Source organism: Ovis aries, chromosome 25, assembly GCF_016772045.2.
Source record: "Ovis aries strain OAR_USU_Benz2616 breed Rambouillet chromosome 25, ARS-UI_Ramb_v3.0, whole genome shotgun sequence".
NCBI lineage: Eukaryota > Metazoa > Chordata > Mammalia > Artiodactyla > Bovidae > Ovis > Ovis aries.
The window spans coordinates 32,028,311-32,044,913 of NC_056078.1; the positions used below are offsets into that span (position 1 = coordinate 32,028,311).

Below are 16,603 nucleotides of genomic sequence, written 5' to 3' on the forward strand. Positions count from 1 at the left end.
GGCCCTGTGGCCCAGAACTCAGTTCCTCCCTTGACTCTTCATTCAAACAACCATGGCATGTCGGCCCTGCTGGCCTCCTTGATTGTGCAGAAATAAATAAATGAATTATGTTGTTGGGGTTTGGGCTTCAGCACAAACACATGGTCTGCATTTATCCGCACAGTGAGAGGTCCAGCAGCCACTTGATGTAAAAGAGCAAAATGATAATTCTTTTCTTTAGGCACTCTGGTGCCATATGGAATGTATATAAATCATATTTTTGTTTTAACAGCGGAGGCTTTGTTGATAGATAAACATGTGGTTTATCTAAAAAAAGAGAGAGGATCGTGCTTTGAACAATCATTTAATGGCCATGGATGTGCCAAATAAAAATAAAAACATAATTTTGAAAGAAGCTGGCCTTGTGCCCAAATCTGTAACAAGGAATTTCTCCTTAACCAGAGTGGTTAAAGCCCGTCGATCTGTTTTGAGTTTAAGTTGTGCTCTCTACTCAACCCCACGACAAATTGAATCCGGGGCTAATGCGCTCTAATCGGACGAGACGTTACCTTTATGAATGACCTCATGGAGAAGAGGTTGGCGAGCATGGTGGAGAGCCCTTGAGCCAGGCAGCTCTGGGCGATGAACCCCAGCTTCAGTTCTGCGAGGCAGATTGCATCATCCCCCTCTTTCCAATTCCAGCTCGGGATGTTTAGCAGATGGGCCTGCGGAAACAAAACCAGGTATGAGACCTCACTTTGTTAAATGTTCAATTGTTTAAAGTCTCCTCTGGGAAATGCAGCATTTCCCAACTGCTCAGGGTCATCCAGACTCCGCCTTCCTTTCCCTTGCCTGGGTCTGGCGTTTCCTGGTTTATTCAGCTCATCTGTGCATTAGATCTCAGTCTCCCTGCAACTCTGCTTTTGCACCTACCAAGTACAAGTCTTCCCCTCGGGTTTGTCACTGAGCCAAACAGAGTCCAGAGAGAATTTTCTCTTGTGACAGACACGTCAACCTGTGCTACTAGAATGAGAATGTCTGGCTAGGTTGTTCTAAATTGGTTCTCCGAAAAACCTTAAGGCTGTCAGATGCCTGTATATTTTAGATTTCTGTTTTATCTGCCTTCCCAGATTTCTCGCTCTATGGCTCCTGAGCTTGAGTGGGCATCCAAATCAACTGAAGGATTTACAAACTGCCACCCTTGCCCCTACAGGTTCTGACTCTTTGGGGGTGGGGTAAGGTCGGAGAATTTTCATTTCTCACAGGTTCGAGGTAATGCTGAGCTAGGAACCATTTTTTGAGAAGCGCTGCCCTAAATTATCAGGCATGTCACAGTGGAGACATGTTACAATCTCTTGCAGATGGACTGATCCTATTCACCAGTGAGGTCAGACCCTGAAACGAGGACCCAGTGGCATAATTATCCAATTATTTTTAAGTGGCATGAAGCAGAGAGCCAGAGATAATACACTAGATGAAAGAATTAAGGCTCAAAAGTTCTCCAGAGTTGGAAAATGGGCCGAAGAAACAACCAGAAAAGATTCAAAAGGCCTTAGTGTCAAGTACAGCACTTAGGTTTAAAAAAATCAATTATATAAATCCAAAATGAGAAGCCCTTATTTGGCAACAGATATGAGGGGACAGGAAAAAAAAAAAAGTGTTTGGGTAAACTAAAAATTTCCAAAAGAGGCCAATCTGTGACAGATTACAGAAAAATCCAACGGTAGTTAGTCAGAAACTGTCTCCAGATCATGGGACATACGAATGTCCTCTTCTGCTGTGAACTGGCCAGGCTACTTCCCCAGCACTTGATCCAGCTGTCAGATTAAAACAGTCAGATTTAAAAAGAGAAGTTGACAACTGAATAACTCCCAGAGAAAAATGACAGGCTTTAAGACGAGACATGGTTTCTAAAAAAAACATCTTTTGAAGAACAGTTAAGGGAGCCAGCAGCATTCAGCCGGAAGAAGCGCCACACCTCCAGGAAGACAGGACGGTTACCTGTACATAGCTCAGGTGCTGCTGTGATGAGGAGAGACCAGGCCTGTCTTGTTTTGGTCCAAGGGCCAGAATTAGGAATGACTGACTGGTGTCTATTATAAGAAAGAAGCTTTTTGGCTTGTTTCATAAAGGTAGTTTTTAAGGATGTAATTTGCCTAATCATTGGAGAAAGTTACCTCCAAAATTGCAAGGTCTTTGTCCCTAAAACTCAGTATGCATTTCTCCAAGACTCAGTAGGTAGACTTATGCTCTGCACAGGAGGCTGAGTCAGGCCCTTCCAGGCTTCTACTAATGCCAAGACTCTATGGCCCTGAAATGACTATTTCTCTCCAGGTATCAGCAAACACAAGGAGCACAAAGGAGGAGTCCCTTCACTTTCAGGGCAATATACGACAGGCATGCTACTAGAAAGAGAAGACTCCACTGTGGAGCCACGACCAAGTCCAACGGCTCCAAGCCTGGCTTTCAGAAATACCACTCTTGTGAAATTCCCTCTTACAAAATCCTGTTCTGTAACAAACTTGTGAATCCTAGTCCAGCGGTGTTTACTCCTGGGAAAGCTGACTGTATCCTCCCCAATGAAAGCAGTTAAAATAGTCCCATGTGTGGGCTATAGCAGATGGGAATTTCTGTCAAGCTAAGTATCAGAGACCTTCGCACATCACAGACTCAATTCCATTAATTACCCTGCCCTTTATCCCATTTCTCTCCCTATCCTTCACTGGCTTAAGAAGCCCATTTTTCCCCTTTACGTCCCTGGCATCATAGAGAATACATCAGGCTAAGTGGAAAAACACTCATCTGCACAAGTATCATCTGAGAAGAATGAGGAGAAATTAAATCTAAGTCATGAACAAATAAATCATAAAGTGTGAAAGGCGATGTGGGTGGTCCAAGCCCCAGACAGACACCATGTGACCTTCATGGCACCTTCAAACAAATAAAAAAATCTTTTTAAGATGGTCTCTCACATCCCCATGTGCCAGTTTTAGGGTTTTAGGTCTTGGGTCCCTCGTGTACCCATCTGGTATTGAGTTCTTTAGACATGCTGTTACACAGAAATGGCAAGTTTGTTTCACTTCTCAGCCTTATTTGGTTATCATATCCTCTCCAATTGTGAGGCAGGGAGCCACCCAGGGACCTGCTAAAGGTTGGAAGGACTGTGTTCACATCCCTGCCCCCGCACACAAAAAGAGACTGATCTAGGAATTCAACTTGTTTGCTTCTGGTGACTCTCTATTTTTTCATTTTAGGGAAAGGTGGGTCCAGTGGGAGATGCCAGCATATTACTATGTAGGAGTCTAGAGGCAAATCCTTTCTCATCTGGAAAACCAGCCCTGCTAAGGCAGGATGAGCAGGACCAGTGCTTTCCTCTGTTTGAGATGAAAGGAACGTGAAAATAGGCTGTTCTGGAAACCAGAACAAACAGATTCCAGCCCCAGTACCATCTCTCACTACACATTCAACTTTGGGGAAGCCACCATGATGAAGAAGGTCGTCTCGGAGCAAACACTTAAACATTTCTGCTCAAGCATAAGGATTTACAGTAAGAAAGCTCAGTGAACTTCCATCTCCATTGGGCCACTGGGACTTGGCTTCAGGTCATAGACAAAGATCTCTTTTTCTAGAGTCTGCTGGGGACATTTTAAAAGTCCATTGATAGTGAAATCATCAGGAGTGATATTTTTCCGAGATGTCATAAACCATCCTTTCCTTCAAGAGTTTTAAGCCATTTGCCCTCAAATAAGACAAAAAAACCAACCCTGCACCATCTCCTTTCCGTGTTGGGGGATGCTGAGGTTAAGGGTTTCTCTCCTTGAATTCTACTGGGGTAAACAGATGGACTTTGGTGACCCTCCTTCTGTAAGTCCTACTCAGAGGAACCACAGTTTGGTTCAAAAGCCTGTGGCTCGACTGAATGAGAGGGTGGCAGTTGGCAGTTCTGCCTCTTAGTTCACTGTCTGCCAAGTGACCATGAGTTACACCCATCAGAGATGCTCTGTCTGAGACAGAACTCAGACCCACGGTCTGCAGTGACACTGAGATACTGAAATGCACGGATGGTTAACTGAGGGTTAAATGAGATGGTAGAAGTCAAAGCTCTTTTAAAGCTGTAAAATATGACACAAATGTCTGAGATGATGACAAACTCAGACCCAGTTTTATATGGAAAGAAGACCACTTCCCTACATCCCTAGATCCTAGAATACCACCATCAACAGATCATGGGGAATTGAAGTTCTTCCTATTTTAAGGGTGGTATTCAATTATGGAATCAAGTATCCTCTGGGATATGCTGACAGTCATGTAAGTGTACATGCATGCAACAGGTTCTTTCCCAAAAGCAAGTTGGTTTTGTTTTGGTTTTTTTTTGAAAGCAAGTTTTAATGGATGGAGATCTATTGGCATCTAGTTGTGGGTAAAGAGAAAGTGCTAAGAAATGAAGAAAAGTAATATTACAAAGGTAGCTAGCAGGATCTTAAAAAACCAACAAAATTGTAAAGCAAGGTGAAGAATGCCTATTTGCAATTCTACAAGGAATGAGATGGCAAATAATGCCCAGTGGACTTCCTGTTCTTTCTCTACAAGAGGAAAAGGAAATGAAAAGAGCCCTATAACAAACTCACTATGCCCCATTCACTCTCACACATACTACGAGAACAAAGTCTTATAAGTGACTTTTCCTAAGCCTGAAACCCAAATAGATCAGGGTGGTTCTAAACAAAATGTGTTTTAAGCAATTAATCATGGGTCGATTGATGTGTTCATCACTGTTTCTGAATAATGACAAGGCAGAGGCTGTAAAAGATGTTCAGCTTGCTCTGGTCACGTGACTACTGACCAGGGACATCTGGACCCTAGGTCCACAGAACTACTTCTGAGTTTGACAAGAATCACAGAACTGAAATTCTCCTTAATTCCTTGAAGATGCTATATCAGCACTCATTGGAAGGAGAAGAAAAGGAACTGACATCCTTTTCTAAACATACAACATTCATTTTCCTATTCAATCTAAATTCAGCCCCAAATCTAAACAATGGCTTAAGGCACTCCCACACTAAATGAAATTTCAAATCGCAGAGGAAGGAGGGAGAGTTCACAGCCTCGAGAGCTTTCACCAGCCACAGCCTTGTTCATAAACTTCACCTCCACCTACAGGGGCTGCTGTCTAAAGACTTCTCCAGATTGGTGCCGATGGGTTACCAACATCCTCACTTTCTCTTTAGCGTCCTGGGTTTTCCAGAGACAAAGAAGTCACTGTGTCTTTGGGTGTCCACCACCCAACCCACTGGCTAGAGCCCACTATAGTCTGCAGGGGAACCACCTGGGAGGGCTCGGCGGCAGTGGGCCGTGGGCAGCATCCCAGTCACTGCCAGCAGGCTCCGGTCCACAATACCTCCGACGGGCTTCCACACAGCGAGAGGGGACAGCACTTGCCAGCAATTAAGAAATAATGGCAGGGCACTGGCACATTTGGCAGAATAGAGTCCTCTCTGGGTCACCTGACTGCCTATTTTGTAGGGAATATGGCTCATAAGACGGGACAAACGCTCACTCACAACCCAGCAGGGAGTCATTCTGCCCAGACAGGACACCTGGCGGCAGGTACTGAGCAGCCTCCAGTTTCTCAAAACTGGTTCCACATCAAACACAGAGAGATGGCACCTTCCCTCCCCCAAAGCTGTTTTCCTTGGAGTCTCCTGACAGCCAAGCAAAGGAGTACTGCCTCTGAATGAGAGACAGGATTGTGGTTTATGGAGAAGGAATCATAAGGAAAACAGCGTAGACTCCAACACTGGTTTTCTTTCTGATCCCCCCTAAACTGTAACACTAGGAAAATCCCTTTATGTTTAATCTCTGGAGAGCCAGCTGTTTTCCTGAATTCAACTGTGCACACTCTCACCTTGAGTTTGAGAACTCCGTGTTCCACATTCTCCACCCCATGCACAGTCAATCCCCCCAAGTTCACCTGGTCTCAGGGAGAAAAGTGCCCTCACTCACCTGGGGCACTCTCCACCTTGACTGCAAAATCCCTGAGCACATACCATTTCCATGTGGGCTTGGAGGAGTCAGGCCAAGTGCTCACCAAGTAGTAGGTATTCGTTAAATACCGATGGGAGAAATGAGTGCAGCACACAGGAATGGAGGTTGTTGGAATGGAGTCTAAGGACATATTGATATTTCTGAGCCCAGGGGACCAACAAATGTTTCCTGAATAAATGAGTCACTACGTGAAGACGTTTCCCTCCAGGGACCACCTGCAAACAAGGTGTCTGGACTGCAGAAATGTCCTGGGAGGCTTTCACCCGTCACTCCTCCTTCTCCAGGTCTCTGGACGGCACTGGTGTGTGTGTGTACATGCAGGCACACACACACGTGTGCAGCTGGACCTCATGCTCATGAGAGCTCGGCCCCCGTCTGGCCCTCTGAGCCTGGGACAGGCTGCTGCCCTACCTTATTGTGATATTGCAGCATCTGAGTGATGATCCTTATCTTCGGGTGGTAGTTCTTTATGGAGATGACTCTGAAAGAGAAGAGAACAAAAGCTGAGCCTGGGTCTGCCTCGCCCTTGGAGTCTGATGGGGAGATTAATTTGATTACATCCAAATGCAGTGACTATGGGGCCAGCAGCCAGGGCCTTCAGAGGGGCTGCAGGCACCAGGCCAAGTTAAACTGTGTTTCCCCCATCATATCCCATGGTCGTGTGAAAAGGAAATCGCAGAGCAGCCATAGACTCTGCCTTAGACGTGAAAGAAGAAAGAGATCCTGTGATGCCGTGGTGACGGCGTGTGTGCACTGGGCATGGGGGGTCTGGGGCAGCGTGTCACGGGCTTACTGCCTACCTAGGCATCTAAATAAAGCAAGTTCTACTCGCGGGGCCAACAGAGGTTTGCCATCTCACATAACCTAGGGAGGAGCCCAGAAACGATTTGCTCTGAGTTCAATATTCCAAGTTAACAACACGAGGCAACGTGACAAATCAGACAAGCAGCTGACAAATGATTCTAATCGCCATGCACACATGGCCACTCTCACAGAAATGGTTTCTGAGCAGGACTCTTAGGAGGGGATCCATGACTCAGCCTTTGATAGTTAATAGCATCTAGATGACGACTTTGATGCTGGTTAGATAAGTGCCAAGGCCTAGAGGAGGTCGTGGTCTGCTGGAAAATTCCCCCGAACTGCTCGCAGTCCATATTTAGTATTAACCACTGCCTGCCCCATCTCAACCCTCCCTTCTGTTCCCCGTAACAATCATGATGCTGAAAGGGGAGGGGCTGGGAACAGAGGACTAGAAACACCTGCATACTGGTCCCAGCTGCTATACTAACAAACGGGGTGACCTCCAGGAAATCCCTGGGCACTCTGTGACTGTTTCCTCATCTGGACACTGGGGGCAAGGGTACCTGCTTTATGTATTTCACAGGCTTTGGTATGAGCAGCACATGAAAAGCCAGATGTGAAAATGCTTTGAAATCATTAAAAGCTCTCTCCATGTGTAAGTTATGGTTTTTGTCATTACCAACTCTGTCAGAGGTGACATTGTACATTTCCTTCTGTGACAAGGAAGGCTAAAGAATGGAATTCCACAGAAGGCCCACCTCCGAAGCCTAATCAGAAATGCAAGTGCATTTATCATGACCACCCCCAGAAACTCCCCACCAGGAAGCGCTCTACGCTTCATCCCTTTTTGTGCAAAGATGGAGAGAAAACAGCCAGGAAGCAGCTTTGTCTGAAAAGCGACCACTTGTGAATTTAGGAAATGGATCATGCAGAAACCTCTCCCTGCACAAATTCACCCTGGGCTTTTACACTTGAAGGATTTCATTTTATTTTTGAAAAAGTGTTGTGTTGGCCCACGCTTATAACTCAAGGACTTTGAGCCTCTGTCAGCTCTCGGAATTCAGTTCACAGCATCAGCCAGTTTTCTGCATTAGCTCATTTCAAACGGATCTTTGACATTTTAATTTCAGAAGGGGCAGATTGGTCTCATTAAACTAAGGAGAAAGGAGGATTATACAAATAAGGGAAAGACAGAGCCCATTTTTAACCCTGAGCTTCCCACTTCCTTCAGCTGGCTGGGCCTTAGTTCTGATTCTGGTCAGTGGACGGCTTAATCACACTTCTGATAGTACCTTCACTCAGTCATTTTTATGCCTTGGCATAAGGTGCCCTATATGTCTTTATGTTAACCCTACTGTCGTCAGGACTTAGAATATTGTGAAAAGAAACGCCCACTTTGAAACTATTATCAATTATTCACTTTAAAAAGTAAAATAAAAGGTAGTACCAGCCCCAAGTTTCTCTACAAGGTCAAAACATTAAGCTTCATCTTCTTTTGGTTTTCCATTTGACATTTTGAAAAACAGTATTCTTTAAAAGCTATAATTGTATCACTGTAAATGACACAAAAATGTGAAGGCTAGAAATCCTAGCTCAAGGAAACAGTCAAGTGATGCACCTTAAGCGGGGGCCACTGTGGTCACTTGGAGCTGTGACTGGTTAGGGGACAGGCCCAGATACATAAGCAGGTCCCCCTTGCACCAGTTCCCTGCAGCCTGGGAAGCCCCACGCCTACAGCAGTTTGCGCACTGACTCTCTTAAGATGACTGCACTACGCATACTGTCAAAGAAAAGGGAGCAGAAAGAGCACACTGGGCCAGATGCCACTTGCCAGACACAAAGACCAGATGCCGAAAGGAGGACGGACGTGCTTCCGAGGAATTCTGCCCCCTCACTGATGGGAAAGTTCATGGCCCTTGGGACCACTGAGGAAAAGCCAAGCCAAGGAGATGCGAGCACTGTAGTGGTGCAAAGGCAGCTTCCCTGGCCTCCACCCCAGGTAAATTCCCAGGACACAGGAAACCAAGCTGCAGGGAGAGGGCAGTCTGGGTCTAGACCCAAAGGATGGCTGTTCACAATTAGCCAAGAGTTCCTGGGAATCTAGTGGGAGTGAAATGTTTCCTCTTAGTTCACCTCTTCTCCAGAAGATTCTCTTTATGATCCCCGCCCAGTTCTCTTAACTACTCTGCAATTTATGCTCCAGCCGAGAAGAATCCAAAAAGAGCTTTGCCTGTCTGGAGCAAAATATCTCATCTTTCTGGTAACTGCATAGCCCCGAGATGTCTGGAACATGGGTCTATGCAAAGAAAAATACGGAATAATTTTCTCCTGAAATGATAAAAAAAAACAATAAGGAACAGAAGTTGGCCTGAAAATGGGCTTAGATGAGCCCAGCCTATTTACAACAAAGGCATTGGGCAGCATTTTCCAAAGACTGGCCGCCACTCCCCCAGCCCCACCAGGAGGCACTCTGTTAAAAAAAAAGGCAGGGAGGGGATTGTAGTCAAATAGGTTTGAGAAACTCTCTACAGAACATTACCTTAGAAATTCATATGAGTATTCAAAGCACTGAGGAGGCTTCCAGTAAAGAAAACTATTTCATTTGGGGAAACTGGTTGAAACAAGCCAATTGCTCAACAAACCCCTCTTTGTGGGAAATATTAATCAGTGTGCTGTGGATGCACTTGGAATGCTCTAACATGGGGCTCCTCATTTGCAGCCGGACAATTTTCTGCTACGGGGGCCATCCTGTGCATTGTAGGATGTTGAGTAGTAACCTTGGCCTCTATCCACCAGGCATGAGCGGCACTGTCCCCTAACCAAGAACACTTCCGGATATTCCAAAAGGCCCCCCTAGTTTAGGCATCTTCCCAGTGAAATCTATCTTTCCTTTGCTAGTCCTGCACCCCAAGTCTGGCTGTGAGCCCTCATATCTTTTAAGGCTGAGCTTTTGGTTGGTGATGCCTTGTGTCATTGCCTTCTGCACCCACCACAGCCTCAGTTCCCCCCACCCTGGGCCTATGCAGGTGGTGAGCTAAGGTGGCTAACGAGGAAAGAAGGTCCTGCAGAGACAGTGCTCTGCAGAGGGACCCAACAGAACAGCAAGTGGCCATGGAGCACCCAGCCCAGAGCCCTCCCTGCCTCCCTGCCTCCCTGAGATTACCTCATGATGTTGGAGGCATCTTCGGCGTCGGGGTCTGCGCAGTACTTATTGGCAAGGATGAGGCACGCATCTGCTGACTCTATCTAAGACACCAAAGAAAATCACAGAACACAAAAATATGAATAGCCATCCTTGGTTGCCGTCTCTCTCTGCTGACAGCTCTGGGGGAACCTGGTGCTTTGCAAGGAAAAGAAAAAATAATAATCCTGAGAGATTATAGTTTTTGTCAAAAGTGTAGGTTGCAAGTTCTTGTTATGGTATAAACATTTCATCTTGTTGCTGCTGGAAGGGACAACGTGTACCTTGGTAATTACACTTTTCATTTTGCCTAGCCTCTTACACAGAAGCTTTCTGTCTTGAGGTAACAATTAATTAAGGCTTTCAGTCCCTCTCCACCTCCTTTCCCGACAATCTGCACCATCATCCTAACTTTTCCAATCGGGAAGTGGTGTTAGGTGGGTGAAACCCCTTCTCTCAGGCTACCAAGTTAACTGGGTCATTGAGGATTCAGAAATTTAGACTCTTAAGTCCTTCATCTAACCTTTTCTTCACATCTTAAATGTGGAAGAAGAGGAAATGAGAGCCCTAACTCAGATAACGGCTAAGTACTGTTTAGTATTCAGTTAGCATTCAGATATTCAAAAGACAACAAATCTGAGTGTGAAATGATATGTTACAGATGACCTTGAAAGACAACCTAAAGACTTAGCTAAACATGTGCCAACGGAAACTTATTCCTTTGAGAGGATCACAAGTTGTGCTAAGAATTGCTTGCAACTAAATCAGGTCCATGGACAATAATTATTTCCCCCAAGCTCTCATAAGATTTCACATTAGACATAACTTGGACCATGTCTGGATAATAGTAACTAGACTCTGTATGTGAAAGAATTCCCATGCTGGCTCTGGTCTGTCCTACTTGGGATGTTGTGCTTACGACAGCCCATTTCTGCATTTGGTGGGAGGGCATGGTTTCCTCCATGGTATGTCAGAAGTTGTCTCCAGTTTTCTTTCTTTCATAAAGCAAAGAATTTGCCCAAATTCTTTTGGCTTATTCATGCTTGCCAATTACATTATTTACTGAATTATGTAGTGACCGCACTGAGATGTCAATGGATTCAGAATATTAATCTATCCCCATTGGCATGCAAATACTGAACATGCTTACAAAATCCATATAAAATGAGTAAAGCAGTGGATGCCATTTTGCTATATCCCTTTAGACGTGTTTATAAGAAGATTCTAACTTAGTAGGCTCTAGACAGAAAGACTAGCTCATTACCAAGTGCTGCCAAATATCTGCATGCTTAGTTTTACACCTTTAGTCTTTGGTGAGGAAAAAAAGGAAGCTCAAAATGTTTGATGGCTTGGGTAAACTTTATTTTATACTTTATCCTTAATGTTCCTTCCTGATATAAATAACAGATTTCAGAGCTACGCTGAGTGCAATTTAAGTATTCAAAATGGGGATGAGTTGATTGCTATGTCATGCATGATACCACTGAGTCCACACAACTGGTCTGCTTCCCTTAGCAGCGCTGATATTGAGGGGCCCAGTGATGTCTAGCATGTCACGTACAAGCAGTCCATGTATGGAATGCTCATAGCTGGTCTACCAAGTGCCAGCAGGACAAAGTCCTGGGACCAGGGCAAGAGTGATACCAAGGTTGGTAGCATCTGATTTATTTTCTAAGGGCTTTGGAAGGGACTCTTGGCCATGTGAGGAGGCATGTCCTGTCACCCCAGAGTCACACACCGCCTGGATGGAATACAAGCAGAAGCCACTCCTTCCTTCTTACCTTGACTCTCGCAAGATCATGCGGATTGAGGACTGAACCCTGATAAAACTCCACCTGAGTAAAATGTCGTTTGAACAGAGCTTCCAGCTCCAGGTTAGGGGAGATGCTGTGCAGGGAGAGAAGAGACAGCTGTTAATATAACAGAGTCAGGTATTCAGCCTCCATGGCCTCCCTTCTCTCCAATTTCCACAGAGAGAGAAAAGGCTTTCACCTTCAGAGCACCCTCTTTCTTGCCATAAATAAGAGGCTCACACTGAAGAGAAGTAAAACCCCAGGCCAACTGAAAATCAAAACCAATACCAAGCTAAAATGAAGAGTTTCACTACCGTTAGAGTCTGAGGCCCATGCGGCAAAATGTCAACTTCATCACAAATGGAATCCCTACTTTTAAAAATTGTATTTCACTCACTGTTTTCTTTTATTGATTGGTTTATTGTCTCTGTCGGGCCTCAGTTGCGGCACGGCGGGGTCGACCTTGCTTCATGCAGGACCCTTCTTTGCAATGCATGGACTTTCCTGGTTGTGGTGCACAGACTCAGTAGTTGCTATGTGTGGTATTAGTTGCTCCACGGCTTGTTGGATCAGAGTTCCCTGACCAAGGATCAAACCCTTGTCCCCTGCATGGCAAGGCGGATTCTTAACCACTGGCCCAGCAGGAATCACTATTTTATGAATGAAGAACAGAGGCTGTCACATCAGGGATCAGCCAAAGGTCTTCCTGGCAGAGCTTCCTGCTGTTCCTTTCACCAAAAGCTTTTTCCCTCCTTTTCCACCTCATGGACTTCTCAACCTCAGGAACTGGATCCAAAAGAGTCTCCTCTGAGTAGACAGACACAGGGTCAATCCATTTCCAGTACTGTTCTTGATTCAGCATGTGGACACTATTTATCCTTCTTAGCCTTGAGCCACACCCTGCAATCTTTCCCATCCCAGGACAAGGATTAAAACATTGGTTAGCCTATCCATTCATTTATTAATTCTTCAGAAATGAGAAACACCTAATCTCTGTTAAGTACTTCACTAGGCCCTGGGAGATCACATTCAGTTAGAACCTACTAGGTGCCAAGGACTGAGTTCATCAACTCTTGCCTAACATAGTACTTAGCAATGATGATAACTGCTAATGTTCTCGAGCATTTGCTATGCAGCAGCCACCATTCTAAGCACTTGACAAATATTAACTCATTTAAACCTCAGAACAACTCTCGAGGAAGGTACGTTATTAACCCACAGCTTGGAGAGGTTAATTAACTGGGCCATGGACGAGAGGGCTGACAATGATAGATGCTGGGGACACAAAGGTAAATCCTAGCAACTGAAGCGTTAGCAGCCAGCTTGTTGATCTGGACTAAAGCAATGGGTGAGAGAAATACATCTGCCTGTGCAAGTCCAACCGGTCTTCCAGATCTGTTAAAAGCAGGGCCTCCTTCTGGAAGCCTGCCTACCCTGGTAATACAAGGAGTGGTGGTCTCTCCCCAGCACAGATGTCCCATGTGATTCTGCCGTTGATTAAACTGACGTCAGTACATTAATAGAACTATGTTGTGCTCTAATTGCTACACACGTGCTCAACTTGAAATGTCCAAGAAGGATGACTTGTCTTCAACCTTCCACGTGCTCAGCAGAGGATGGGCCCCACAGCTGGTCATCAGTGGCTGAGCAGTTAATTGGATCTATGGGTGGAGCTCCTATGTCCGTGGTCTGCCCAGTCCTTTCAGAACTTGGAGAAGTCAGTGCTAAGAAGAAAAATGCTGGTGCTCAAACATGGTTGCCAGTTCCGTATTCACAATGTCAAAAGGAAGGAGATGTACAGGATAACTGTAGGGAAGTCAACCTCAGTGAGACCTCAGAGCAGGACTGAGTCCTGGGTGGTGAGTAACGAGTGGAGCCAACACCAGCATGTGAGCTTTGTCCCTTGGCAATGTGGGGCTAAGACTTGCCCCATGATGACCCCGTCTCCATAAAAGAGGAAGACAGTGCCACCCACGTGAACATGCCTGCGTTCTCCATCTCTCCATCCCTGTGGTGGGCTACCTTTTACCTAAAAGGGGACCAGGCAAAAGATCTCAACAGCACTGAGTGGAAGGGAGATATCTTGGTTTCCTCCCCTATAAAACAAACTTGATTAAGTCCTACCGCCTAAGTCCGCTGTATAGCCTAATATATTTTCTCTCACATGGTAACAGCTAACATTTATTGGGCACTTACTGGGTGTCTGATTCTCTTTATATGTGTGCATGCTACGTCGCTTTAGTTGTGTCCCATCTCCTTGCAACCCTATGGACCATAGCCCTCCAGGCTCCTCTGTCCATAGGATTCTCCAGGCAAGAATACTGGGGTGGGTTGCCATGCCCATCACCAAGGGATCTTCCCAACCCATTGAACCTGCATCTCTTACAACTCCTGCATTGGCAGATGGGTTCTTTACCACTAGTGCCACCTGGGAAGCCCACCTCTCTGTATACTTGGAATGAATTTGCTTTTCATTCTGATAATAGCCCAAGATGGTAGGTAGAAACCATTTTGAACTTCCCATCTTATGGATGTGGAAACTGAGGCCCAGGGACTTAATTGGTTCGGGATTTAGTTGAGCCAGGATCCAGATCGTCCTCTGAGCTGAGCATGCACTCTTACTCCCTCTTCTGATTTAAGGAGAGACTATGGTGACCAGCACTGTGTCCTAAACTGAAGGTTCCTAGGAATGATGGCTGTTGTTACTGTTGTTATTGCCTTGAACCCTGCTTCCTGTTACTTCTGTGTCTTGCTTGGGCACTGTGTTAGTCCTACGTTCATAAAGAATCCACACCAGACACTGGGGATACACGTGGATTGCACAGATCCAGACAGCTTCAGGGACAGTAATGCTGTGTTTGACCAATAATGAACCTACTGTCATTTGCCAGAGAGAGTCACCTCCACAGAGGCAGGTGCCACTCTTATCACCGAACAAGTGGGTTGCTTCCTTCCCATCATTTCTAGGACATCCTCTCCAATGAGCCCAGCAGAGACGGTGGCTAAGTCAACTCTGCCCTGCCCCCCAGTGCCACCCCCACATCACCCTACCTACAGACACTCAGGGGGGCCCCCTTGTGCTGCCTGGTTGGGTGGAGGGTCTCAAAACTGTCGGGGCCTCTTACTTGTGAAGAAAGACGATCTCCACATTGACATCATCCCGGTCCTTGTGCAGAAAGTCCTTCAGGAAGTTGGAGACGCTCTCCAGTGTGATGTGTCCGCAGACCACGATGTGCCTGAAGGGGAAAGGCCAGTTAGATGAGGCCATTCCAGAGATGCCCTGGCACCCGCCCCCAGCAAGACAAGAGAAAAGCGCACAGCTGCAGGGAAGCACTCATGTCCTCCGAGGAGACTTGGTAAAGCCCAGCTCCCTTCCCCAGAGGGCTGTGAGGCAAAGCAGCAGGGCCAGAAGGTGCTCAGAGACTCCTCGACAGAAAAGCATATGGCTTCTCACCTGATGCTACACAAAATCCTATTAAAAGCCCAACTGCTTGGCCAAGTGGTTTTATGCATTTAACAATAAGTGACATTATGCTTGCGCTTAAACGCTGCATTATCAAGCCCCTTGCAGATTCATATCTCTCCCTTTCTGCCCACAAAGCGTCCTCCCGGGAGATTTACCGAATGAGTCTTGGTTTATGACATAGAGCTTATCAGGTAATGAGATAACAAATCTTGCTGAAACGATGATTTTGTGTGTAAGAAAGCGGACTTTTATCAGGGTGGCTAATGTGCGGCTTGACACGTTATGGGCTCTGCTGGCCATAAGCAGTAAAAAGGAAATTTTGCATTTTTCTGCCATAACTCCTCCGACAATGGGAGCATGTAACACTTTACAGTAAGTGAGCATCACTCAGGGCTAAATGCGGGATGGGACACCTATGGAATCTGAGATGGTGCCGCAGGCAGGCTGTGCATCCCCTGACAGCTGCTTCCTTAGGGTGCCTGAGATTTCCACAAGAGACAAAGGAATTTACCTTTGGACAGGGGATGAGGATGGAATGGTTTGCCTTTGTTTTGGGGTGCTTTGGACTTGTCTCCGGAAATAGCGGCTCCCCTTGAGGAGATGAGCCCATCTTCCAGGACTCCTGGAAGAACAGTCCTCACCCCCCTGCACCCCACCAATATCTTTGGCTCCTGGACCAATCTGACTTTGACACCGGCTATACTGTGGCCACTTACATTCGCTATCTATGATGCTCAATCAGGAGTAAGCTCTTTGATACAAAACTATCAAAGAGACTGACTGCGGAGATGAAATCTGCCAGCTTCTAGTAAAGAGACTGTAGCAAAAGGCTCACTCAGCCCAGGTCCCTATGCCTCTCATGTTGACAGTGACAGAGGCTGACTCCCTGGCTGGGCTTTGAGGCATGGGCAGGTGGTGAGCATGAAGCACAGTAATTTTGTGGGAGAAATTTAGAATGGCCAGGCCCCTTGCACTCCATAATTGCTCTGTGCACATTCCAGTAAGGCAGAGAGCTCATTGGCTGGAGGCGACTCCTAAGAGGAGGCAGTGATGATCGCTTATGCGATGTTCCATTAGATGCCATTACAAGAGCCTGCCCTTTTGGTGTAATTTGGTGCTTGACTAAGTATGTGAGAATAATACAGTAAACTCATTGGTGAAAGGATAATGATGCAGAACAAAGAGTAAATCAATAATATGCGCCATGCAGTTAATAATATCACCATTATGGACTGTTATTGTTACGGTGCTGCACTGAGCGATCGGGCAAGTGGAGGCCCTTGTTGGGGCGGGGGGTGTCAATGGGCCTCCTCAGAAGAGACATTTTAATATAACCAC

At 46.0% G+C, this 16,603-nt stretch overlaps 1 protein-coding gene across 9 annotated transcripts in view; it reads right to left on the reverse strand.

Annotated features, from left to right (window-relative positions):
- Nucleotides 1–16,603, reverse strand: part of KCNMA1 (potassium calcium-activated channel subfamily M alpha 1) — a 767,665-nt gene that overhangs the window by 215,283 nt on the left and 535,779 nt on the right. For all 9 annotated transcript variants that reach the window (XM_042240721.1, XM_042240720.1, XM_042240724.2 and 6 more), the window contains 5 exon segments: nt 14,925–15,035; nt 11,788–11,893; nt 9,989–10,071; nt 6,436–6,505; nt 549–704 (listed from right to left, as the gene is read on the reverse strand). In XM_042240721.1, coding sequence (XP_042096655.1) covers nt 549–704; nt 6,436–6,505; nt 9,989–10,071; nt 11,788–11,893; nt 14,925–15,035 — 526 coding nt within the window.